This window comes from Homarus americanus, unplaced genomic scaffold (assembly GCF_018991925.1).
Source record: "Homarus americanus isolate GMGI-L3 unplaced genomic scaffold, GMGI_Hamer_2.0 scaffold74, whole genome shotgun sequence".
NCBI lineage: Eukaryota > Metazoa > Arthropoda > Malacostraca > Decapoda > Nephropidae > Homarus > Homarus americanus.
The window spans coordinates 2662166-2688849 of record NW_024716951.1 but is presented as its reverse complement, the minus strand read 5'-3'; the positions used below and the strand labels follow the sequence as shown (position 1 = coordinate 2688849).

General features: G+C 36.7%; 3 protein-coding genes and 1 non-coding gene across 4 annotated transcripts; 2 read left to right on the top strand and 2 right to left on the bottom strand.

Moving 5' to 3' along the window:
- Nucleotides 1-357: 357 nt before the first annotated feature.
- Nucleotides 358-4586, top strand: LOC121858621 (apoptosis regulatory protein Siva-like). The gene is made up of 4 exons (XM_042355139.1): nt 358-559; nt 2053-2225; nt 3023-3189; nt 3711-4586. Exons 1-4 carry the CDS (start codon nt 442-444, stop codon nt 3751-3753), a joined length of 501 nt encoding a protein of 166 aa, XP_042211073.1. The 5' UTR covers nt 358-441; the 3' UTR covers nt 3754-4586.
- A 171-nt stretch (nt 4587-4757) lies between these two features.
- On the bottom strand, nt 4758-7735 carry LOC121858620 (transmembrane reductase CYB561D2-like). The gene is made up of 2 exons (XM_042355138.1): nt 7566-7735; nt 4758-7123 (listed from the first exon to the last, which is right to left on the bottom strand). The coding sequence occupies exons 1-2, from the start codon at nt 7716-7718 to the stop codon at nt 6641-6643; spliced, it is 636 nt and encodes a 211-aa protein (XP_042211072.1). The 5' UTR covers nt 7719-7735; the 3' UTR covers nt 4758-6640.
- A 497-nt stretch (nt 7736-8232) lies between these two features.
- Nucleotides 8233-12737, top strand: LOC121858619 (ribosomal RNA-processing protein 7 homolog A-like). The gene is made up of 7 exons (XM_042355137.1): nt 8233-8289; nt 8519-8658; nt 9345-9470; nt 9927-10050; nt 11004-11160; nt 11705-11823; nt 12557-12737. Exons 1-7 carry the CDS (start codon nt 8250-8252, stop codon nt 12640-12642), a joined length of 792 nt encoding a protein of 263 aa, XP_042211071.1. The 5' UTR covers nt 8233-8249; the 3' UTR covers nt 12643-12737.
- On the bottom strand, nt 12133-12206 carry Trnaa-ugc. The gene has a single exon. It is a non-coding gene; the product is annotated as a tRNA-Ala (tRNA).
- Nucleotides 12738-26684: the final 13947 nt, after the last annotated feature.

Below are 26684 nucleotides of genomic sequence, written 5' to 3'. Positions count from 1 at the left end.
GATCTTTAATCTCATTCAAAATCATTTAACTTCTGCATTTAATCTCATTCAAAGTCTTTTAATCTCCGTATTTAAACTCTCTGGAGATCATTTAAGTCCCCCATTCATGAGACTGTTTGTTTACATCCATTTTCTGTTATGAAATAAAAGAAAATGAATCTTTTTGGGGATAGCTTGGCTATTTTGTATTATTGGTGCAAAATAAAAATTATATATAATTTAGTGTACTTTATTTTATTGTATGTTTTTCTTTACTAATGAATCTGTTATGATGAGATTTTTAATAGCAGTTTAATAAGTTATAATTGTTACATAATTAATAACGTAAAAATATACATAGCCCCGTCTCCTCCATCTTCAGGTTGTAAACACAGACTGTTGGGTATTGGCGGGACTGTGAGTGACTTTCCTTCTCCAAACTATAAATATAATCAAGCTAAGATGCCCAAAAGACCTTGTCCATTCGAGGAGTCATTGAGCCCACTGATGAAGGTCCACATAGGAGAGAAGGAGGTGGAGTGCGGGGTAATGAGGAGAGACAAGATGAAGGCAGTGTATGGTACGTTGTGTTGTCTGAATAATAGTTGGTTTGGCTTATTATTTTACCTGTACATTCTGGACTGATGTGAACGATAAGGATAACTTGGGTCACATGCAGAATAGTCCCCACAGCTTATTTCACCCGATTGCAATGTGAAAGAAATAAAATACGTGCCCTGTATAAAGTAAAGCAGTGAAAGTATAAAGCTGCCAGTGTACCGATATGTTGTATTGGCCAACCACATGTCATTTTGGATGAAAATTGTTCAAACTATCTTTTGAAACTGGCAAAACTAACCGGTAAAATTATCGTTTTGGGGATCCAGCGGTTTTTAATGTACAGATACAATCAGTAGTTTAGATGATTTCAAGACAGTTTTCTTCTATGGCATCTTGCACGCTCATGATTAATTTAAGAGAAAATCGAGAAAAAATCGAAAATTTTTGGGTTTTTCAAAGTTTTTTGAAGTTGAAATAATGTTTTTTCGAGACTTTTTTATGTTTTTTGAACGAACCTGACCTTCATTTCTACTGCTAATCCCCCCCAAGCCTCGCAAAACCTAACCTAACCCCTATGTAAAATAAGCATTACAGTTGTCCAGCAATTTTTGGATTTTAAGTTTTGGAATCAGTAGTGCCTACCTTAATTAGACTCAGAAGACTGGTCCCGTACCTTCTGGAGCCAATGATTAACAAATGAAATAATTTTTCCATGGCTCCAGATGTACACCGTATAAAAATGTTCCTTTTTAGTGTGACGCTTTATAATTACACTTCCATTTTTTTACTTCCAGATGGCAATTTTCCTTCCACAGTACCAAAGGTGTTTGTCAGCTTGATAGCTACAGGGCTGGTTACAGTTCATGCACTTAACCTCAATTTGCATCACACCATGTTCCTGGAGAAATTTCAATGTCTCGCAGTCCTTACTGTAAAACTCAACGTAAAATCTTGCGATGGCTTGGAAGTAATCTACTTCACAGCCATTGCACAAGGGAGACATCTTGGAAATAAATTCAAATTCAAGGGGTCGCAGCGGGAGGGCCTATACCAAGTTGTGATTGGTTGATCCAAAATCGTACCCACCAATGAATGTGTCAGATTCTTGCAAAGAACAACTGCACATGTGTCAGACTCTAGCAAATGCGTAATTCAACCTAATTACCAACACACGAACACACAAGAACTCTCCGGGACGGTGTTAACATCAACCATAAATGAAAAAAAAATTATTTTCCAAAAATGTGGTGCGAGTTTCTCTGAAAGTATTTATGTGCGGCCAAAATGCTACAGAAGAAAAGTGTCTTAGATTTGTCTGGACTACTAATTAAAAAAATACATATATTTAAGATCTCAGAATCCCCGAAACGATAAGAATACCAAACCAACCAACGGTTAGTACTGGTAAGTCACCTCTACCATGGTTTGTTAATAATTGAGACTTCGGTATTTTAGGGGTAAAACTTTGAAGGTAAACGTTTGTATCTTTATTTATAGAATTCCTTATTTCAGATCGAACATTAAACCTTTTGTATTGTGGAGCTAAAAATGTGACGAACAACAATGCTGTGGAGAAGATGGACACCAGTCCCACCAAACAGATGAATAACAGCAGCTGCCCCAACCTCCACCAGATGGTCCTCACCAGTAGTGGAACTCTAGTCAGGTCTCTCCCAACATCACAGGTCAGTCAACATGGGCTTATACTTTAACACATCTTGCCTAAAACCTAAATACTGTTATGTTGTAACTAGACAAATTAAAGGGAATAATATTAGGTGATAATGATGTGTTCTTGTACCCTGTATTGTCTATTTTGAAGTGGTCTAACTCCTATTGTATGGGTTCCCTTCTGAGTTGAATAAAATAGTCGGGCTTTAGCCAAATAAAATATTGCATGTGGTGTTCCCGTAGTGAAGGGGTTAAAGGAGTCCAGTCCAGGCTTTTTAGCAACAAAATTGGTGAAATAAACAAATCATAAGGTGAAATTTTAGGATAAGATTAAATTTGGCTTGAATGTGCCTTAACTTATATCTAACTTTATTGACTGTATAATGAAATCAGAAGGAAAGTATCAATTATGCTTCTTCAGCAAACTCCATCTTACCAAATTGAATTAAAAGAAATGGATGGTGCTGTATTGTACCTTTGGAATATCAGGATTGACCAAAATATTTGAATATGAAGGAACAAGGAAGACAGTGACCCAGTACTGTACAGTAGTGCCAGCTTCTCTGGTGACTACTATCACCCCTTGTAAGGGATGTTATCATACTTACCTTAATAATCTCCATGGGTGGGAAGGTAGGATATATTCCAGTGCATAGTGGACTCAGAGGGTTGAAGTAAATCTTTTCATAATACAGATGTAAGTGTCTTTTATGTTTGTGAAAATTTTACTGGTATACTTCAATTAAAATTTGTAAACAAAGTTTATTACCAGCTAGCTTCTTATTGTAAGAATGATTTTACCCCCACACAGAGAGTGACACCCCAGCCAGACACACCTAGTTCATGTGTCAGCTGTGGAGCTGTGTCGTCTGTTCCTCGGCCACCTTGTACTTACTGTGAGTGTAAGCTGTGTGACTCCTGCATGAGATCCTGTCATTTCTGTGGAGGAAATTTCTGTCCAAAATGTTCTCTGACTGTGTAAGTATAATGTTATTAACAGTATCTTAGTTTAATGATTATTCTGTGGCTTATCGTCACCCGTTTACTTAGTGAAGCAGTGGGCCATTGTAGACCATTATTAGCTCATATTTCAAATAAAATTAAGTACTGTTGTCATGAGGTTTGGTTAGGTTAGATCAGTAACATCATCAGGTTGTTGTTTGGTTCCCAACATCGCTTGACTTGAGTTTACAAGATTCTAGAGTGGTGGTACTGTACTGTATCTATATTCACTTAGGCATTTACCTTTTGTTTCACAGTGGTATTATGTACATTATCCATACTCAGTACTCTACAGGGTGTTCTGTGTGCATGGAACCAAACTGGGTAGGGTTAGTGTTAAGTACAGATAAGAAATAATAGAATTTATTAATTTACTCGTTTGAAAATGTTCTTATTTCCTAACCTAACGGATCCCTTTATATGGAACACCCTGTATTATTATTATGTTAGATATGATACACAGTACCCAGTTTTTATATCATTTTTTTTTCTTTCAGATATCTTCAAGAAGAAAAAAATGTATGTTTAAGTTGCTGTTAGACTGTATGTAAAAATGTTTAAATAGTATATGTAATTAGGTTTGATTTCTTGAATAACAGTGTAAGTTTAGTCCCACAGTTACAGTGATGTTTGGTACTGCAAGTTTTCTCCCTTTATTATCAACATGACCAGTGGTTGTTATTTTATGAGTCTCAAGTCTTTGCTTTCGTAGTGCAGTACAGATGATAATGGCTGCACATATACGGTGGCTTTTTTAGTGAACTGTACAGGTATACAGTTCCCCAATTTACAACTGTTTGATTTTAATACAGGTATCACTCACTATATAAACGTTCGAGATCCAAAAATTTGTTCATACAAATTTCCTAAATTACAATCTCCCTTTCATGTTATGAAAGCTTCCCCGCATATACTAATAGGGTCCTGGCAAAAATTCATATCATGCACCCCAAGGAGTTAATTTCTTGTGCATCTCCTAAATTATAATGAAAATCAATGCATAAATACACCTTGATTTACAATTATTCAGTTCATGACAAGGTTTTCAGGAACACAGGCTTATTGTAAATACAGGCCTGCCTGTACTGTATTGGATGTGACCAGACACATGTCTTATTGATGTCAAATCTGCTTAATTAACATAAGCATGATAATGAAACCTCCTATGCAGTTTTACTATTTTAATTGATTGTAATACTGTACTGTACTGTACTGCATAGTCTTCCTCTGCATTATTGAACAAAGTGGTTACATAGCATGTAACTTTTTTAATTGTACTGTATTGCATAAATTCCTTCATTTTGGGTCATTGTCAATCATGCCTTACAGGATTTTGGGATGTTCAGGTTTCATTAAACTTTGATTATAGATGATGCCATGTTTTATAATGAATCTGACCTTTTACATACTGTACTATAATTTATGGTAACCTTGCCAGATATTTTTCCTAAGATTATATGACATTAGTGAACTTGGATATAATACTGGATACAGTCAGTTCAGTCAATTTTTGCTAATATTATAGGGTTATCAAAATAATTTACTAAATCATAAAAATTTATTAAAAATCAGTATGAATTATTGTTCATAATAAAAACAAATATATTTCACTGGCCTCACGTAGAGATGATCTCAGTCAGGTCTCTGTAGTGAGTTATGGTCCTCTAAAAACTTGAATATTACTGGCCTCACATGACCTGAATCTGTCCTCTGTATTCTTAAACAAGCTGCTGCACCAGTTTGTTTGACGTCATGCTAAGTGGGTCTACTATGAGTGACCCTACCATATTAAAATGACAATAATCACAGGTCACTTGCTTGTTTAACTCAATAGTCTACATCATAGACAAGTACCCCAAGTTACCTAATACCTTGTACACAAAAGTTCAAATTGTTTAGTCTATAATAAAAATACAGTAATCAGAGCAGACACTTGTTACATTTGGGCACAAAACACAAGACAATAAATTTACTTGTACAAAATTCTCCTTGCTTATAATGAATGATATTGTAGAAGAATCTGAATATTCTTTAAGTAACACGTATGCCTATGTATTAGAAAATGGATATTCTTTTAAGTAAGAAAGGTGTATTCAAATTTTGGTAAAGTCTAACTAACCAACAGAAGAATCCAGGATCTGACGAATCTCAAAATGAACACTGTGGCTCCTGTTGTCTCGGTAGGGTTGTCAATATCCTTCGTCCGTTGTGTCGCATTGTCTCACACAATATCGTAAAGATACTTTTTGGAATGAGTGTACATCATTACACTTGACAGGAGAAACCAGGACCTTTCATGGTTCAGTAAAGACGAGAGTACACCACACACAGTTTAAACTACAATATATACTGTATATGACTAAAGTTTGTACAAGTTAAGCACCTCTGAACTTTTAAAATAGTTCACCAACTTAATGCTATAACTGCATCCCACAGAGTAGCTTAAAGCATAAAGGAAATACCACATAATATAGCATTCACAAAACATCACACACAACTAACAAAATATGCTACTGGTAACAGCAAAGTATTTTTGACAATAATAATCTGAATATGTTTAAGCTTAGCTGCAAACAGTCCAAAGTTTTAGCAGTAAATGTATGTAATACATGACTCATCATTTAATCATTTAATTGAATTTAATCTAATAAATGTATTTAAAGTTTGAATATCAGTGATGACATAAGAAAAAACAAGCAGTTTTTGTCATCCACTGTGTTAAGAAGCACTGCAAATATATTACACCAAGTGACACCAACCTACACACAAAAATAAAAAAACAGTTTAACAATACAGTTTTGGTGCTCACAGACATTCTCATTAGGCGAGTGTACAGTACTAGGAAAGAGAACACCCTGCTGAGGAGATACACCCATACCAGTTGACAGTAGAAGTGTATTGTTGAAGTAGAAATCTCTAGGTTATGAAGAGAGTTTGGTGGAATAACCTGATACTGTACTCACTTATTTCACCGTAAGATTAACCACCCTGATGCTGACCTAAGTTAACCCCCAACCCAAGGTAGCATTAAGGTGTGTAATCATCAGGTGAAATAAGCTGGAGGAACCAATCTTATGATCTTATCTCTGTTCCTCTATAAAAGTTCACAGCACAGCTGATTGTTCCAACTATACAATATAAAAATATATCTACTTTATATAATTTCATCATCAATAATACTGTAGCTACATCTGCAACCAAATTTCAACATGATAAATTTTCTAACTACAGGAAATATTACGGAATATATATTTGTACAGTAGATGATACATTGGTCCCATTCATCATTGTGTTTAATATGCCTGTACAAGTAATTTATGTTTATATAAAAAATGGTTATTATAAAATTAAAAACCTACGGCCATATTGATTAAAAAGTTATTTTGGCAGTAATGTACTTCACTGTAGTTCCTTGTTTTAAAGACAGTCAAGCATACTTTTTAATAAATTTCTTACAAACTATAAACATCAAAGAAATATGTAAAACTAAGGCAGAATAGATGACTACCTGTGAAGCATTATTTTGAAACCAGGTGCTCCACAGTCCAAGGGCTATTGTTATCATGCCCGCAGAAAAAACCACCATGCCAAACAGTCCGTGATTGGCCTTTACCGTCCTTGCTTGCATGACTCGGCTCAGTATTCTGGGATACTTGGCAAATACTCCAACACTCAGCTGTGCCCAGAGTAACACCGACGTGACGAGTCCTACGCTACCGTGCCACGATGTAAAATGAGGCTTATTATTGAGCTCCTTGTTAATGTAGATAGATGCAAAACCGAGGGAGTGAGCCACAGCAACCAGCAACAACACAAACCAATGAGCCGTTATCTTGGTGCTGTGACGTCTTCCTGCCGCCAGACTGGCCTCGGAGAACATGAACACGGCTTCCGTCATCAGACCTGTGAACTGAACAGTGCCATTTTTTTATGCAGATAAATAAGATAGTACCCTGTTAATAAATCATGGAAGAAAAGTGAAGAAAACTAATTGAGAAGCTTGATACATTATTTCCCTGTATTATCCTGAGAATTAATTTATCATATACAGTAAATACATTCGATCTATAAAAAATTCACACATGTATATTAAACTCCCACTGTATTCCAACCACTTACAATATCAGTCACGTATATAATTATCACTCTTGGATTATTCATACACCAAGAATATTAAAACATTCATATCCAATTTACTGCACTAAAATTACCCTAAAATACCAATAGAACACCAACTTCTACTCCAAGACATCAAAATACAAGAAAACTAAATAGCAAGATAGTTTAATCACCATGACTTTAAAGGGCTTGAGTGACCTTTAAATATAAGTGTACAATACAGACAAACTCACAGCCACTGTCATGAAGAATGGATGATAAGAAAACAAGGATGACCCAAGTTTTGTTAAATATCCCACATAAATTGGGAAAATAGCCCCGGTTGCCCGTATTAAGTAGAGCAACATGGTTATTGCAGTGGTTGATGACGGAGAGTTTGTTGACATTGACGCAACACTGGGGGCTACGGCTGTCTTGTTGTTATGGGATACGAGATTAAATAAATATATATTTTTTTATAGTTGATATATTATTAATTAGTAACCAAATTTAAATAAATATACATAATTAAGTTTTATTTTTATATAAATGGTGTATAAAACTTGGTTGATAAATACGATCAGTTTCTTAAAATTCATGTTTGCAAAAAGAAAATGGTAATGAATGTGTATGTTGAAATCTGTAACTGCTAGGTTTAAATTTGTTGTTATAAAATATGGTAAAAAAGCTTAAATCTTGAAGAAAGTAATATATATATCCATTACTAGTATGATGATTAGTGGTGAAGAGGGCAAGTCAAATAATAGAAGCATACAATATTTAAATTGTATTATTCAATTATTATTATTATTATTATTATTGTAAATTTAAATTTATGAACAAATTAGGAATTAAATTAAAGAAATTAGTTCATATTGAGCCGAAGTGTGTAAAAATTTAGTGTAATAGTGAACGCATCTTCTCAAATGTAAATAAACATGTCGGTGGACGGGGTGAGCAGCGTGCAGGGCTTTAAAGGTATTATCACATATATTTAGTGTTCCCAGATTCTTTGTGTTATTTGTTTCTTACTTATCGGTGAATATATACAGTACATTACAACTACAGTGGGATATATGAGCATTCCACCATGACACAGAGCAGTACAGTGTTTCACCAGGTACCCTACTTCCTCTGATGCACTGCAGGGTGTGTAAGGTACGTCCTCTTACTGTAAGTGGTAATTACACATTGTCTTGTCTTACAGTTGTGGGACTCAAGTTCAAGGAGGAGAGTAAAGGGATCCACCAGTTGTTATGGAAACAGCACTCAGTACGCACGTTCAATGCTGCTAAACCTGTTGAACGTACACTTTTTGTGGTGAATGTCCCGCCGTACTGCACGAAGGTAAGTTTAGGTTTAAGAATTCACTGAAGTGAGTAGAGTGTCGAAATTTTCATGGTGATTTGGGGCGTTGTCAGGGAGGAGTAGTACTGAGGACTTGAAGTGTTTTCCTCACAATACTGCTACACCAGAGGACAGACACTTGACACAAACCACTGTTGATAGTTGTTAAAGGTAACCCATGCCTTCCTGTTTGGCTTCCAAAAAACAGGAATTTGCTCCTTTGAGAAGTCATCATCAGGCAGTGCTGTAGGTACTCCATTGTAGAAAATGCTCATTATTTAAACATATTCAATGAAATGTTTCTTTTGATTTTATAAGATGGTATATTTCACAAATTTTTTGCAAATGAATGACATTAAATATATGTATGTTTTTTATATTCTTCTTAAATATTATCCTCTAGTAATAATTGCTTAAAAATGTCCTTTTTGTAAAGTTTATAATAATAATATGCATTTATGTCTGTTTGTTAGAATTGGACACTTATTAATTAACGTTAATTCACGTTAGCTACACTTTATTGTTTATAGTTTGTATTGTGTTACTGCTTGTTGTCCCATGTCTGCTCACTAATTATTTATGCTATATTTATACTTTATTATATAATTTAAGTATTATCCACATAAAACAGGGAAGCATCTATATGAAATTAATATTATTATGGTCATTTTGAACTTTATCTACAGGAAGCCTTCAAGAGGTTGTTCTCAGTGTATGGGAAGGTCGTGGATGTATTTTTCCATAAGAAGCCATCATCAGGACCTCCCCAGGTGGCCAAATACCCGCACTTCTCCCTCATACCGCCCATCCAGGTCAGTACGTGCTGTTGGTTATGGTAGTTCTGGGATTGGCTGGATTGTGGCTGTTGTATCAGTGTAGGATTTTAAAGTTGGAGTGTTTGCTGGTGTAAAAGTGGAGTGTTGATAGATCTTTCTTAGCTGAATAAACATTTAAATATTTGGTTGTATTTATATTAATAGTACAGTGCCTGGTTATAGTAATGTTGAGGATAGTGAAGTGGAGTGTTTTACCTAGATGGTATCCAGACCTTTGATGAATGTTTACTTATTTTACCTCACAAAGTCACCCATTCAAGCATTAAGGTGTTTAATCATCAGGTGAATAAGCTGGGGTTCCTAGTCTTCATGAGGTACAGAAGAGATTAACCACAGTATCTCTATGTGTTTGGGGTTGAATACAAGTATAGCTTCAGTTATCAATTTCCTCTCAGTGAATACGTATATTACAGTGTGTGATATTCTCCTCAGGGTTTCAAAGTGGCTTATGTGGTATTTTCACATCCTTCTGCTATCAAGAAAACGCTATCTGTCCCTCCCTCCACAGTACTGGTGTTGTCAACGAAGGAACATCCTGTCTTAACTGGAGTGCAGAGTAAGGAGTATATATCATTTTCTGTTCAGGGGTAATTCTCATATTGTAAATAGGATGGCACAAGGGAGAAGTACTGTACCTTCATTTATCTCTTGTAGTCGCCCATAACTTCATCATGATCTTTTATACCTGTTGGGAGGTGCTTCTTTAACTTTTACATATCTATTGCCTTCATTTCAGTAAATGTAAATATCTATAATACTGTTTTAATTAATACTGTAATACTATTTTTACATGTCATTGACTAGAATTTTTTTCCCCGCACAACTCAGCCTTACCCATCAGCAGCACATTTATCCCTTAGTAAACCGAATAAAAAAGTGTTGACAACTTTAGCTTAAATTCTAATACCTGTACACACTTATTGTTGGTAAATTGTTTCAGCCTTCCAGGTTAACTATGTAGAATATAATTACACCTTCCTGATGATTCTAATGTGTTTAGATCATGTATTATATGGGTCCAGGGAAGCCAAATTGCCACTGTCCATCTCTCTCTCTCTCTCTTTCTCTCCAACTGTATTTAATTTAATTCTTTAAAACTTTCAACTGTAAAAATAGAATAGTTTTTCCATGCATTAAGATTTACTTAAACTTAGTTTTTGTCTTTAAGCATGTAGGTTGAGTTTGGGTGACTGATCTTATCTTGTGTTTTTCAAATTTGGCCTTTGTACAGTAATTTTTTGAGGTGGAAAAGACAAAAGAGTATAAATGATTGCTAGATCATCCTGAATATAATGTTTATAAAATAATAGCATATTAAAAAGTTATAAAATGGGTAACAAATATTTAAAACTTATTAAAACCACCAGAATAGCATTAAATAAAAAATACAATGTATTTTAACAATGGTTTTTGCCAATGTTGCCAGAGTGTATAGAACTTTAAATAAATAAAGCTTAAAGAGTACAGTACAGTATATGTTTTTCTAATCAAAATATATAATTTTCCCAGAATGGCATCAAGAGTACAATGAACAGTTTGTCAAAAATGCAAAACTAAGTGAAGAAATCAAAGCTCTAATTGAGGAATATGATAAGAAGCGCGCAGAAGAGCGAGCGGCGGCCCAACAGGAGCCAGATGACGAGGGCTGGGTCACAGTTACATCAGTGTGAGTATTTGGTCTACCACTCCGGTCTCTGTCTGAAGCTACAACACATGACTGTTTTATAAATATAGTTACCAGTATTAGTTGGGCTACCAATATAATTCTGCTCTCATTGGCTCTGAGTAGCCCTTGTACTGTACAGTGTTCTTGGTGAGCCATAAACTAATTCTCTCTTCTCTCATTTATTATTTTTTTCTCTGGCTATATTGATGCAGAGGTTCACCTCATATTCCGTATTATACTTTAATGACCTCTAGTTCACTTCATGTCTTATTACATCTGTTGGCCTCAATATCACTTAATGGTACATAACCAGAAATATATCACTGGGAGAAGCTTATAATGGTGACTAACGGTAGCTAATGCTGAAGGTACTGATGCAGGCTTTTAACATGACCATTTTAAGCATGGCTTCCCAGAGTCAGTATTATGGGGAGGGAACCCAACAGTCTAAATGTGAAAGGAATACAGTACAGCACTTGGGGTAGGAAACATAGATAATCTCTCTTTCTCTCTCTTTCACACTTTTGTTTTATGACAATTTCAGGAAGAAGAAGAAGCCTCAGTTGGAGAAGGTCGATGAACTCAAAAAGAAAAAGAAGAAAAAGAAGAAGCATCAATTAGTGAACTTCTACACCTTCCAACACAGACAAGCCAAGATGGACCGTGAGTATCTAGAAGTTGTTGTTTTCTTGTTTGTGTTGCCCCACGTGTAACAAGGATGGCTGGCCCAAGGGCCACCTTGGCGTGAATTTGTTTAAGGTGTAGAAGCTGTCGCCATCACAACGACCACACCCTAAGTTAACGAGTTGCATGACCCAGTGTCAAGGAATAGTCCGAGAAGACCGGACAACTCGCCAACTGCACTAGCTAACCATTACCTCGGAATACGATCCGCAAATCGATTGAGATCCGGGTTCCCAATTACTGCTGGAAAGACAGAGGCAAATGGCATAAAGAAACTTGCCCATAGTTTCACCCTGCCCGGGGATCGAACCAGGGTCTGCTCGCTTGCAAGGCGAGCATGCTGACCATTACACCACAGGGCGCCATTTTCTGACCATTACACCACAGGTCGCCATATACTGTAGGTCATAACAAAGTAACAAAAACCAGACCAACCACCTAAATGGCTGGTAAGTTGATAAATGGTGAAATGATAATACAGTATGGGCAATTTTGCTTTATTTTTCTCTGTACCGGTATCTTAAAAAAAAATTAACTTGTATTCATAGTATTAGAATGCATCAGTCATCCTTACATGTCAGTCAATATTCTATTGATGTAAACAAACGACTGTATTCATTCAAAATCAATTTAATTTATGCTGTAGAATAATGGAAGATACTGTACCACTATACAATAACACTTACTAATATTAATCCTTCATATTTTCTAGATCTGGCACAGCTCCGTAAGAAGTTCGAAGAGGACAAGAAGAGAATAACCCTAATGAAGGCTTCAAGAAAATTCCGACCGTATTGACAAGCCCATCGGAAGGTGATCATGTCCCAATATGATAAACAGGATATGTCTTGCCCTCATATTAAAAACAGATTGGTATGTTACAGGAGTTGAAATAGAGTGTTTGATTTTCCCATAGTAATTCAATCCTTGTTAAGTGGATTCTTCATATTCAGACTATTAGAATTTGTGTTGTACAGGTGCCCAAATTGCCTCATCCCCCCCCCACCCCACCCCACCCCACCCATGTAATCCTTCAAATGTTTTAGAAAATGTGTCACAAGTCGTAGCACAAAACAATACCGTGAGGAGAATGATGGTGCACATACATAGGTCCCAGTGGTTGTAAAGGGTGATATGATGTCCTTGTGGTTCCAATGGGAGGTTTTGGGGTCCCAGGTGATTCCTAAGAGATCCCAGGGACTAATAGAGAGTCTTAAGGGTCCCAGGGGGTACTTTTCTCCTCCTCTCTTAATGATCCTATGAGTAGCAGCTACAGCTAGTTCCTTTACTCTATGTTCTATACTTATAAATATTGACTCAAAGATGGACAGTACAGCAGTAAGCATAACAAGTTAATGTGGCATAGAAATTATACATATAAGATGAGTACAGGTAAAATATGGTACTTATTATAGGCTTTCTAGGTCATATCACCCCTAAGGAGCAAAGAGGTTAATGAGAGAAAATTTGAACTAGGTAACGGGTATAAATTGTCAAGATTAATAGATACAGAGTATTGTATTCAATACTGTAAGCCCAAAAATTCATTCCAGAATTACTTTTGGGAAAAGGTGAGGGAGGGAGAATGGCCAGGCAATGTGGTTAGTTATCCGAGCCTGGCTGGACAGTGGCACCTCTCGGTTAAATCCGCCTCCTTCCCACAATGTCTCCTCATTCACAAAGCTTATGTACAGTACATAAATTTGGTCTTAAATGGTTTCATTAAAGTGAATGCACTTAGCATAGCTTCATCTACAATTCTGACGACATTTCTTACGTACAAGCGCCCCTCCACTGCCCAACGTACGAGCGCCCCTCCACTGCCCAACGTACGAGCGCCCCTCCACTGCCCAACGTACGAGCGCCCCTCCACTGCCCAACGTACGAGCGCCCCTCCACTGCCCAACGTTCCTTCTTCCCAACCCTTCTCACAAAGCAAGTCACTCATTTTCATTCTTACATTCAGTGGTTTTTAGGATAGCCATACGCAGACATGGGTAACTTAACTGGGGAGGCTGAATTAACATGTTACATCTTGCTCAAGGTTGGTTCTGTCACTTCCTCTATGTTGGCCTTCAAGTACATCATCTGTCACCTGCAATATATTTCGAGTTATTTATGTAGAATGAAGGTTAAACATACAATATCCTTCTACTATAAGGCCACCTGTACTTAGACTCCAACTGTACACAAGTTATCATTAAAAATTTACAAGTCTCAATTTTGTCAAACTTTAAAAACATCTTTGTGTTCATGATCAGTAAACGTAAGTGGATCATAAAATAGTTTGAATTAATGTTCTTTAAATATATTAGATAAAAGGGGGTTTGTTTAATAGATAGCTTAATACTGATTTGGTTGTCTAAGTTAGTTATATTTAATATAAGTTAGGATGGTTAGGTTAGTAAAGTTAGTTGACACCCACCCACAACAACTTGCTTGCTTTACTGGCTATATTTACTACTATACTACTACTAATTTCTCTAATAACCAATAGGCATGTAGTCCTGTATATTTATACTGTCACTACAACTAATATTAATTTTACTCTATTGTCAGTCTATACAGTCAGTTCACACAATTCTTCAGAGCCCTCCCACACACACAGTCCTCCAGAGCCCTCCCACACACACAGCCCTCCACTGCCCAGTGTAGGAGCACAGCGGTTTTTTTTTTTAGGACCATAATAGCTTAGATAAACAAGTAACTTAACTGATGAGGCTGAAGTAACGTGCTGCTTGTTAAATCTTGCTCAAGGTTCTGTCACTTCTCCATTGGCCTTCACGTACATCAGCTGTCACCTGCAATGTGTTTAAAGTTGTAATTAATGTATATTGTAATTAATGTAGAATAGACATAACACAATTTCCATGTACAATTAGGCCACATGTACAGTACTTCAGCTGTCCCTAACTGTACACAAGTTATCAAATATTAATAATTGACAAACATCTCAATTTTACCTAACTTGAAAATTAACTTTTTGTATTCGTGATCAGTAAAAGTAAGTGGCTCATAAAATACTTTGAATTAATGTTCTTTAAATATATTAGATAAAATATATATTTTGGATAATAGATAGCTTAATGATTTGGTTCAGTCTGGGTTAGTTATGTTTAATCTAAGTTAGGATGGTTAGGTTAGTTGAAACCCACAACAACTTGCTTTACTTGCTATATTTATTATTATACTACTACTAATTTTCTCTAATAGGCACGTAGTCCTGTATATTTATACTGTACTGTCTAATAATTACATCCTTGTCAGTCTTGCAGACAGTCCCTAATCCTCCAGAGCCTTCCACAGGCCTCCATCACACACTCTCCCTTTCAGCCTCACCATGCACTGCAATGTTGAGTGGTTTATGGGATGACCATAATAGCTAAGATATACAAGTAACTTAACTGATGAGGCTGAAGTAACGTGCTGCTTGTTAAATCTTGCTCAAGGTTCTGTCACTTCTCCATTGGCCTTCGAGTACATCAGCTGTCACCTGCAACATGTTTATAGTAATTAATGTATATTGTAATGACTGTAGAATAGACATTAAACATACACTTTCCATGTACAATTAGGCCAGATGTACAGTACTTTAGTTGTCCCGAACTGTGCACGAGTTTTAAAAGTTTATTAATTTAGAAAAGTCAATTTCATCTAACTAGAAAATTAACTGTATTCATGATCAGTAAACGTAAATGGGTCATAAAATAGTTTGAATTAATTTTCTTTAAATATATTAGATAAAATGTTTTTTTTTTATAATAGATAACGTAATACTGATTTGGTTCAGCCTAGGTTAGTTATGTTTAAAATAAGTTAGGATGGTTAGGTTAGGATGGTTAGGTTAGTGAAGTTAGTTGACACCCACCCACAACAACTTGCTTTACTTGCTATAGTTACTACCATACTACTACTGCTAATTTTCTCTAGTAACTAATAGGCATGTAGTCCTGTATATTTATACGGTCACTACAACTAATATTGATTTACTCTTAATATCAGTCTATACAGTCAGTCCACACAGTCCTCCAGAGCCCTCCATATCTCTCTCTCTCTCTCTCTCTCTCTCTCTCTCTCTCTCTCTCACACACACACAGCCCTCCATCACACACCCCCCCCTTCAACACACACAGCCCTCCATTGCCCAGTGTAGGAGCACAGTGTTGAGTGGTTTATGGGATGACCATAATAGCTAAGATATACAAGTAACTTAACTGATGAGGCTGAAGTAACGTGCTGCTTGTTAAATCTTGCTCAAGGTTCTATCACTTCTCCTTTGGCCTTCGAGTACATCAGCTGTCACCTGCAACATGTTTAAAGTTTTTATTCATGTAGAATGAATGTTAAACATACAAAACCCATTTACCACATGTACTTAAACTGTGTCCAACTGTACACAGGTTATCACTTGTTAATAATTTACGCAAGTCGCATTTTTATCTAACTTAAAAATTAATTTTCTGTTATCATGATCAGTTAACAGGAGTGGCTTTTGAAATACATTGAATTTGTTATTGAATAAAATTTGTATTTAATATATTTTCTGTACAAAATATAACTTAAGACAGATTTGGTTCAGTTTAGGTTAGTTGTATTTAATCAAAGTTAGGCTGGTTAAGTTAGGTTAGTAAAGTTAGTTGAAACCCAACCACAACAACTTGCTTTACTGGTTACATTTACAACTACACTACTACTAATTTTCTCCAACCAATAGGCATGTAGCCCTGTATATTTATACGTAATGTCACTACAACTAATAATTTTACTACAAGATCAGTCTCTGCAGTCAGTCCACACACAGTCCTCCAGAGCCCCCCATCACACAGTCAGCCAGGCCCCACACACACACACACCCTCCACTGCCCAGTGAAGGAGCAGTGTTAGATGTTTTTTTATGACCATAATAGCTAAAATAAACAAGTACCTTAACTGATGAGGCTGAAGTAACGTGCTGCTTGTTAAATCTTGCTCGAGGTTTTGTCACTTCTTCATTGGCCTTCAAGTACATCAGGTGTCACCTGCAACATGTTTTAAGTTGTAATATATGTAGAATGAAAATTAAACTTACAACTTCCATCTACCACTAGACCACATGTACTTAGAGTGTCCCCAACTGTTCACATAATTCATTACCTCCACATTAGTTTACTCAAATCACTTCTCACCATCACCAATATAGTAATGCTACACTATACTATACTGTACTACACATCCCCACACTGCTTCATGCACTATACACAAGGTTTACTACAGCTCATTTGCTAGACCTTCCCTCCCTCCCTCATGCCCCCTTAAAGTGTCCCCCTAGACAGCTTCACCACAACCACCTGCCCACCTCGTGTACAATTCCTTCACATGGTAGCACAACCCTGTCCCATACACCACCAAAGTTCCCCCCCAACAGTATAACACCCCACACCCTCTCACAAAACGTTAAATGACTCTACAACAAGCCACACCCCCTCACAAAACACTAAACGATACCACAGGAAGCCACACCCACCCACACCCCCTTACAAAACATTAAATGACACCATCGCAGTATAGGTACTCCTGAACATGCTGATTAAGGATCTGTTAACCAAAATTTGATATCTGCAATATTACTTATTCAAATGACTTGCAAAATTAATTACAATTTTCTAAAAGCCATTTGAACAAGTAATAATCCAGATATCAAATTTTGGTTAACAGATCCTTAAACAGTGTATTCAGGAGTACCTTTCCTGAGATTTTGACCAAAATCTATTTTGTGGCCAAAAACCCTGTAAGGGGTAAGCCTTACAATTTTTGGCATTTCGGCCGAAAATAGATTTTGATCAAAATCGCAGTATAGGTACTACTGAACATGCTGATTAAGGATCTGTTAACCAAAATTTGATATATGGATTATTGCTTGTTCAAATGATTTTTAGATTATTTTAATTACTTCTGCAATGCTAATTACTCGCCACTTATGGGTTTTCGAGGTCATTTCTTGGTGCTTGTGTATTATTCTGGATGTAATTAAATAGTTTGGCACATTAAATTTTAGTTCAGAGAGAAAAAGTATTTTTGGCCAAAAATTCTTTAAGGCATAAGACTTACAATTTTTGTCATTTTCGGCCAAAAAATGGATTTTGTTCAAAATTTCAGTATAGGTACTCCTGAATGTGCTGCTTAAGGATCTGTTAACCAAAATTTGATATCTTGATTATAACTTGTTCAAATGGCTTTTAGAAAATGTTCAAATGATTTTTAGAATACAGTATTTTAATTACTTTTGCAATGCTAATTACTCGCCACTTATGGGTTTTCGAGGTCATTTCTTGGTGCTTGTGTATTATTCTGGATGTACTTAAATAGTTAGGCACATTAAATTTTAGTTCAGAGAGAAAAGTATTTTTGGCCAAAAATCCTTTAAGGCTTTAGACTTACAATTTTCGTCATTTCGGCCAAAAATGGATTTTGTTCAAAATTTCAGTATAGGTACTCCTGAATGTGCTGCTTAAGGATCTGTTAACCAAAATTTGATATCTTGATTATAACTTGTTCAAATGGCTTTTAGAAAATGTTCAAATGATTTTTAGAATATTTTAATTACTTTTGCAATGCTAATTACTCGCCACTTATTGGTTTTCGAGGTCATTTCTTGGTGCTTGTGTATTATTCTGGATGTACTTAAATAGTTAGGCACATTAAATTTTAGATCAGAGAGAAAAAGTATTTTTGGCCAAAAATCCTTTAAGGCCAAATAATTGCATAAGTGGAGGCAATGAGCATATAAATTACTGTATGAATAGCATGGTACACTAAATATATAGATATGCTGGTTCTGGAAAACTGAGCCTGATACAGCTATACGAATGTCATAATTGAGTTCAGCACATACAATTACACGAAGCTCCTCGGCGTCACCATAGACAACAAACTAAATTGGAAACCACACGTCAGTGAAGTTATCAAATCCTCCAGTTTCCGTCTCCTCCTCCTCCGCCGACTCAAGTCCCTCGGAGTTCCTGCACACGAGCTCCTCAGTGTTTACACAACATTCATACTTCCCAAGCTCACCTATGCCTCCCCACCTGGTCTTCCTCCTAAATGCCACCTGGCGTAAACACCTGAAAAAGTGCAAAGAGGGCATGCCAAGATTATTCTCCTTCCTACTCCACATATCAAAGAAGCGCTCAACACATGACCCTTTCGTCTCACTGACCATCACCACGACCTCATCTGCAAATTTGGTAAGCTTCTACACCATCGACGGCTCCTACTACCACCTGAGATCCCTTGTCCGAGAATTGCTGTTCGACACCACAACCGCATCCAGCCCATACGTGCACAAACTGATCGCTATAAGAACAGCCCAGTCCCAACCATTGTAAAAATTATCAATAACTTGTAATAAATCAGTGTATTCACTCCCAGTAAACACTGCTCCTTACCCTGTCACTATGTTGAAATGAACTGTAGTTTGAGCTTTTCCCCATCTAGTTATTATATGTCTTATTTGTGTCACTTATGTTACTTGTATATTATTTGTAATTCGTAACCCATTCCTCAAATATGTAACTGTATATTTTCAGCCTTCTGGCTGCCAAGCTCTTTCAATAAACCGTTAATTATTATTATTATTATTTATTAGACTCAGACTGTTTTGATCCAGAACCATGAGAATTTTTTTTTATGTTGACCAGTGTTATCGACTTTTTGGGAAATATTACCTAATTTTCCGAAGTAGATTATCATAGAAAACGGGAAATTTGTATCATAGAAAATGGGAAATATCTACTTTCCGGGAAAGTTGGTTATCTACTTTCCCGAAAAGTAGATTATCTACTTTCCGGGAAAGTAGATTACTGATTTTTAGGGGAAGTAGATTATCGACTTTTTGGGAAATATTACCTAATTTTCCGAAGTAGATTATCATAGAAAACGGGAAATTTGTATCATAGAAAATGGGAAATATCTACTTTCCGGGAAAGTTGGTTATCTACTTTCCCGAAAAGTAGATTATCTACTTTTCGTGAAAGTAGATTATTGACTTTTTGGGGAAGTAGATTATCGACTTTTTGGGAAATATTGCCTAATAATTTTCCGAAGTAGATTATCATAGAAACGAAATTTGTATCATAGAAAATGGAAATATCTACTTTCGGGAAGGTTTGGTTATCTACTTTCCCGAAAAGTAAATTATTTATCTACTTTTTGGAAAGTAGATTATTGACTTTTTTGAAGTAGATTATCGACTTTTGGGAAATATTACTAATTTTTTCAAGTAGATTATCATAGAAACGGGAAATTTGTATCATAGAAAATGGAAATATCTGCTTTCGGGAAAGTTGGTTATCTACTTTCCCGAAAAGTAGATTATTTATCTGCTTTTCAGGAAAAGTGAATTATTGACTTTTTGGGGGAAGTAGATTATCGACTTTTTGGGAAATATTGCTTAATTTTCCGAAGTAGTTATCATAGAAAACAGGAAATTTGTATCGCAATAGAAATATCTACTTTCTCACGGGAAAGTTGGTTATCTACTTTCATCAGGTGTTATCTACTTTTCGGGAAAGTAGATTATTGACTTTTGAGGAAGTAGATTATCGAATTTTTGAGGAAATATTGCCTAATTTTTCCGAAGTAGATTATCATAGAAACGGGAAATTTGTATCATAGAAAATGGGAAATATCTGCTTTCCGGGAAAGTTGGTTATCTACTTTTGAAAAATGGAGTGTTATCTACTTTCGGGAAAGTAGATTATTGACTTTTTGGGGGAAGTAGATTGTAAAGATTTTTGGGAAATATTACCTAATTGCACCGAAGTAGATTATCATGAAAACGGGAAATTTTGTATCATAGAAACTAGAAATATCTACTTTTAAATTCAATTTATCTACTTTCCCGAAAGTAGATTATTTATCTACTTTTCGGGAAAGTAGATTATTGACTTTTTGGGAAATGAATTATGAAGCTTTTTGGGAAATATTACCTAATTTTCGAAGTAGATTATCATATTTTCGGGAAAGTAGATTATTGACTTTGGAAGTGAATTATCGACTTTTGGGAAATATTACCTAATTTTCGAAGTAGATTATCATAGAAAACAGGAAATTTATCATAGAAAATGGGAAATATCTACTTTCCGGGAAAGTTGGTTCTCTTTCGAAAAGTAGATTATTTATCTACTTTTCGGGAAAGTAGATAAGTAGATAACTCTTTCGGAAAGTAGATTATCCATTTTTATATTAATATTTCTGAATAAATCATAATTTTTCGGGAAGTGAATACTAACTTCCGGAAAGTAGTATTTATTTTCAAATTTCGTTTTCTACTTCGAGAAAGAATTAAATATTTTAAAGGTCGATAATCTACTTTAATTACTTTCTAGATCTAGTTTCAGGAATATTATTCAATTTTGGGAGAAGTAGATAATCAACTTTCGGAAAGATATTCCCATTTTCTGTATTCAGATTTTTTCTGAAAAAGAAATTTAAAATGAATAATCTACTTTCCAAAATAGATACTTTTTCGGAAATCAATAATCTTTCGAAATAGATAAATAATCTCTTTTCCGGAGTAGATGACAACTTTCCAGGAAGTAGATATTTCCCATTTTCTGTAATTTTTCAGTAAACTAATACCAAAGTCAAAAAGTCAATAATCTACTTTGAAAAATATAAATAATCTACTTTCGGGAAAGTAAGACCAACTTTCCGGAAAGTAGATATTTCCCATTTTCTATGATACAAATTTCCCGTTTTCTATGATAATCTACTTCGGAAAATTAGGTAATATTTTCCCAAAAATTCGATAATCTACTTCCCAAAAATTAATCTCACCGAAAAGTAGATAAATAATCTACTTTCGGGAAAGTAGATAACCAACTCGGAAAGTAGATATTTCCCATTTTCCTATGATTTACCATCGTTTTCTATGATAATCTACTTCGGAAAATTAGGTAATATTTCCCAAAGTCGATAATCTACTTCCCCAAAAGTCAATAATCTACTTTCCGAAAAAGTAGATATAATCCTTTTCGGGAAAGTAGATAACCAACTTTCGGAAAGTAGATATTTCCCATTTTCTATGATTCAAATTTCCCGTTTTCTATGATAATCTACTTCGAAAATTGGTAATATTTCCCCAAAAGTCGATAATCTACTTCCCAAAAAGTCAATAATCTACTTTCCCGAAAAGTAGATAAATAATCTACTTTTCGGGAAAGTAGATATCAACTTTCGGAAAGTAGATATTTCCCATTTTCTATGATACATTCCCGTTTTCTATGATAATCTACTTCGGAAAATTAGGTAATATTTCCCAAAGTCGATAATCTACTTCCCAAAAATTAATAATCTACTTTCCGAAAAGTAGATAAATAATCTACTTTTTCGGAAATGAATAACCAACTTTCGGAAAGTAGATATTTCCCATTTTCTATGATACAAATTTCCCGTTTTCTATGAAATCTCCACTTCGGAAAATTAGGTAATATTTTAAAAGTCGATAATCTACTTCCCCAAAGTCAATAATCTACTTTCAGTAGATAAATAATCTACTTTTCGGGAAAGTAGATAACTCTTTCGGAAGTAGATATTTCCCATTTTCTATGATACAAATTTCCCGTTTTCTATGATAATCTACTTGGAAAATTGGTATTATTTAAAAAGTCGATAATCTACTTCCCCAAAAAGTCAATAATCTACTTTCCGAAAAGTAGATAAATAATCTACTTTGGGAAAGTAGATAACCAACTTTCGGAAAGTAGATATTTCCCATTTTCTATGATACAAATTTCCTTTCTATGATAATCTACTTCGGAAAATTAGGTAATATTTCCCAAAAGGTGATAATCTACTTCCCCAAAGTCAATAATCTACTTTCCCGAAAAGTAGATAAATAATCTACTTTTCGGAAGTAGATAACCAACTTTCGGAAAGTAGATATTTCCCATTTCTATGATACAAATTTCCCGTTTTCTATGATAATCTACTTCGGAAAATTAGGTAATATTTCCCAAAAAGTCGATAATCTACTTCACCAAAAAGTCAATAATCTACTTTCCCGAAAAGTAGATAAATAATCTACTTTTCGGGAAAGTAGATAACCAACTTTCCCGGAAAGTAGATATTTCCCATTTTCTATGATACAAATTTCCCGTTTTCTATGATAATCTACTTCAGAAAATTAGGTAATATTTCCCCTAAAAGTAGATAATCTACTTTCCCAATAACTATTTTCATCCAGTTTCTTGAACTTTAAGGTGAAATAACTAAGTTTGTCATGGCTCAGTGGTTGAGTCCTGCTTACTCTTCATGGTGGTCCTTTACTCCTATTTGTATTTATTTTTTGTTATATGTATATTTCTAGCCCTTATCAGCTTACTAGCTGCTCGGGCAGTTGTCTTGAATCTTAACAAGAGTTTTATTGTGTACATAATGTGCTTTATTTATTAACACATTTTAGGAGTATTAAAATATTGAAAACGATCGTATTTTTATTATTATTAACAATGACATTATTTTATGCTGTCATTCCATTAATTTACATACGACGTGTCAATAAGGTTTACAAGAGTTGACCACTTGGAGGCTGTATTAATACATTACATCAGAAAACAAGAGAAACAATATTTGTAATACAATACCATAATATAATAAAGTACACATTAGGGTATGAACTACAGATACAAGATTATTATATAGTACATAATATAATAGAACTAAGAGGGTAACACAAGAAGCTTGAAGACGTGTGGGGTCAGGTTGTATTAGGGTGATTAATCTAAAAGTTTATTCACTGAAATTTTAATATGTAGAAAAACTAATTTTTTAAAAAAAGAACAGAGCTACTGTAGTATGTGGTCTACAGAGCTGGAGCTACTGTACTATGTGGTCTACAGAGCTGGAGCTACTGTAGTATGTGGTCTACAGAGCTGGAGCTACTGTAGTATGATTTACAGAGCTGGTGCTACTGTAGCATGTGGTCTACAAAGCTGGAGCTACTGTAGTATGTGATCTACAGAACTGGAGCTACTGTACTATGTGGTTTACAGAGCTGGAGCTACTGTAGTATGATTTACAGAGCTGGTGCTGCTGTAGCATGTGGTCTACAGAGCTGGAGCTACTGTAGTATGTGATCTACAGAGCTGGAGCTACTGTACTATGTGGTTTACAGAGCTGGAGCTACTGTAGTATGATTTACAGAGCTGGTGCTGCTGTAGCATGTGGTCTACAGAGCTGGAGCTACTGTAGTATGTGGTCTACAGAGCTGGAGCTACTGTACTATGTGGTCTACAGAGCTGGAGCTACTGTAGTATGATTTACAGAGCTGGTGCTACTGTAGCATGTGGTCTACAGAGCTGGAGCTACTATAGTATGTGGTCTACAGAGCAGGTGCTACTGTAGCATGTGGTCTACAGAGCTGGTGCTACTGTAGCATGAGGTCTACAGAGCTGGAGCTACTGTTGTTCTGGTGTGCAGAGCTGGAGCCTATGAGTATAGTTGATGCAAGAGCTGGAGCTACTATAGTTTAGTATGCAGTCTACAGAGCTGGAGCTACTGTAGATGTGGTCTGAGCTGGAGCTACAATAGTGATGCAGTCTACAGGCTGGAGTACTGTAGTATGTGGTCTACAGAGCTGGAGCTACTATAGTATAGTGGCAGTCTGAGCTGGAGCTACTGCTATGGTGATATGCAGTCCAGAGCTGGAGCTACTGTGAGATGTGTGGTCTACAGAGCTGGAGCTACTATAGTATAGTATGCAGTCTACAGAGCTGGAGCTACTTGGTATGTGGTCTCAGAGCTGGAGCTATAGTATAGTATGCAGTCTACAGAGCTGGAGCTACTGTAGTATGTGGTCTGAGCTGGAGCTACTATAGTATAGTATGCAGTCTACAGGCTGGAGCTACTATAGTATGTGGTCACAGAGCTGGAGCTACTATAGTATAGTATGCAGTCTACAGAGCTGGAGCTACTGTGATATGTTCTACAGGCTGGAGCTACTATGGTATAGTATGCAGTCTACAGGCTGGGCCTGTAGTATGTGGTCTACAGAGCTGGAGCTACTATAGTATAGTATGCAGTCTACAGAGCTGGAGCTACTGGTATGTGGTCACAGAGCTGGAGCTATAGTATAGTATGCAGTCTACAGGCTGGAGCTACTGTGGTATGTGGTCTACAGAGCTGGAGCTACTATGGTATAGTATGCAGTCTACAGAGCTGGAGCTACTGTAGTATGTGGTCTACAGGCTGGAGCTACTATGTATAGTATGCAGTCTACAGAGCTGGAGCTACTGTAATGTGGTCTACAGAGCTGGAGCTACTGTAGTATGTGGTCTCAGAGCTGGGCTACTGTAAGTATGTGGTCTCAGGAGCTGGAGCTACTGTAGTATGGGTCTACAGGCTGGAGCTACTGTAGTATGTGGTCTACAGAGGCTGGAGCACTGTGGTTGGTTACAGAGCTGGAGCTACTATGGTATAGTATGCAGTCTCTACAGAGCTGGAGCTACTATAGTATGTGGTCTGCAGAGCTGGAGCTACTATAGTATGGTCTGAGCTGGAGCTACTATATAGTATGCAGTCTAAGAGCTGGAGCTACTATAGTGTATGTGGTCTACAGAGCTGGAGCTACTATAGTATGTGGTCTACAGAGCTGGAGCTACTATGGTATAGTATGCAGTCTACAGAGCTGGAGCTACTATAGTATGTGGTCTCGCAGAGCTGGAGCTACTATAGTATGTGATCTACAGGCTGGAGCTACTGTAGTATGTGGTCTACAGGCTGGAGCTACTATAGTATGTGGTCTACAGAGCCAGGTTGTGTCTTCAGGATATTTACCACTTAGCATCCATGAACCTAACCTAGCCTAGAGTGTGTTATGTTAATGGATGCTTTAGTCTATGTCGATGAACCTGGCTCCAGCACTCAGCTCAACTCCAGACATACTGAACTCCAGCTCTGTAGCTCACTCTAGTGGCTCAGCTCTATGAGACCCACATACTACAGCCTCCAGCTGAACTTCCCAGCTCAGGCTTACATACTACTAAACTCCAGCTCTCTACAGTAGCTCCAGCTCATTGCTCTATAGTAGCTCCAGCTCCTTAATTTGCTCTACAGTAGCTCCAGCTCTGTGGACTGCATACTAAGTAGCTCCAGCTCTGTGACCCATGACAGTAGCTCCAGCTCTGTCCACGTACTCTGCTCCAGCTCTCTGTGTTAGTAGTGATGTAGCCTCTGTCATCTGCTAGTGGTGAGTAGCCTCTGTCATCTGGTGGTGGTGATGTAGCCTCAGTCATCTGGTGGTGGTGGTGATGTAGCCTCTGTCATCTGGTGCTGGTGGTGATGTAGCCTCTTCATCTGGTGGTGGTGATGTAGCCTCAGTCATCTTGGTGGTGGTGATGTAGCCTCTGTCATCTGGTGGTGGTGATGTAGCCTCATCATCTGTGGTGTAGCTCTCTCTGTGTGTGGTGTAGCTCCATGGTGATGTAGCCTCAGTCATCTGGTTGGTGGTGATGGCCTCAGTCATCTGGTGGTGGTGGTGTCATCATCTGGTGGTGGTGGTGCCTCCATCTGGTGGTGGTGATGTAGCCTCAGTCATCTGGTGGTGGTGGTGGTAGCCTCTGTCATCTGGTGTGGTGGTGATGTAGCCTCTGTCATCTGGTGGTGGTGATGTAGCCTCAGTCATCTGGTGGTGGTGGTGATGTAGCCTCTGTCATCTGGTGGTGGTGATGTAGCCTCTGTCATCTGGTGGTGGTGATGTAGCCTCAGTCATCTGGTGGTGGTGGTGATGTAGCCTCTGTCATCTGGTGCTGGTGGTGATGTAGCCTCTGTCATCTGGTGGTGGTGATGTAGCCTCAGTCATC

Coding starts and splice junctions, on each gene's coding strand:
- LOC121858621 (XM_042355139.1), top strand. CDS start 442: ATGCCCAAAAGACCTTGTCCATTCGAGGAGTCATTGAGCCCACTGATG. Junction 560..2,052: donor CAAGATGAAGGCAGTGTATG/GTACGTTGTGTT, acceptor TCCTTATTTCAG/ATCGAACATTAAACCTTTTG. Junction 3,190..3,710: donor CCAAAATGTTCTCTGACTGT/GTAAGTATAATG, acceptor TTTTTCTTTCAG/ATATCTTCAAGAAGAAAAAA.
- LOC121858620 (XM_042355138.1), bottom strand. CDS start 7,718: ATGTCAACAAACTCTCCGTCATCAACCACTGCAATAACCATGTTGCTC. Junction 7,124..7,565: donor CATTCTTCATGACAGTGGCT/GTGAGTTTGTCT, acceptor GGCACTGTTCAG/TTCACAGGTCTGATGACGGA.
- LOC121858619 (XM_042355137.1), top strand. CDS start 8,250: ATGTCGGTGGACGGGGTGAGCAGCGTGCAGGGCTTTAAAG. Junction 11,161..11,704: donor TGGGTCACAGTTACATCAGT/GTGAGTATTTGG, acceptor TGACAATTTCAG/GAAGAAGAAGAAGCCTCAGT. Junction 11,824..12,556: donor CAGACAAGCCAAGATGGACC/GTGAGTATCTAG, acceptor CATATTTTCTAG/ATCTGGCACAGCTCCGTAAG.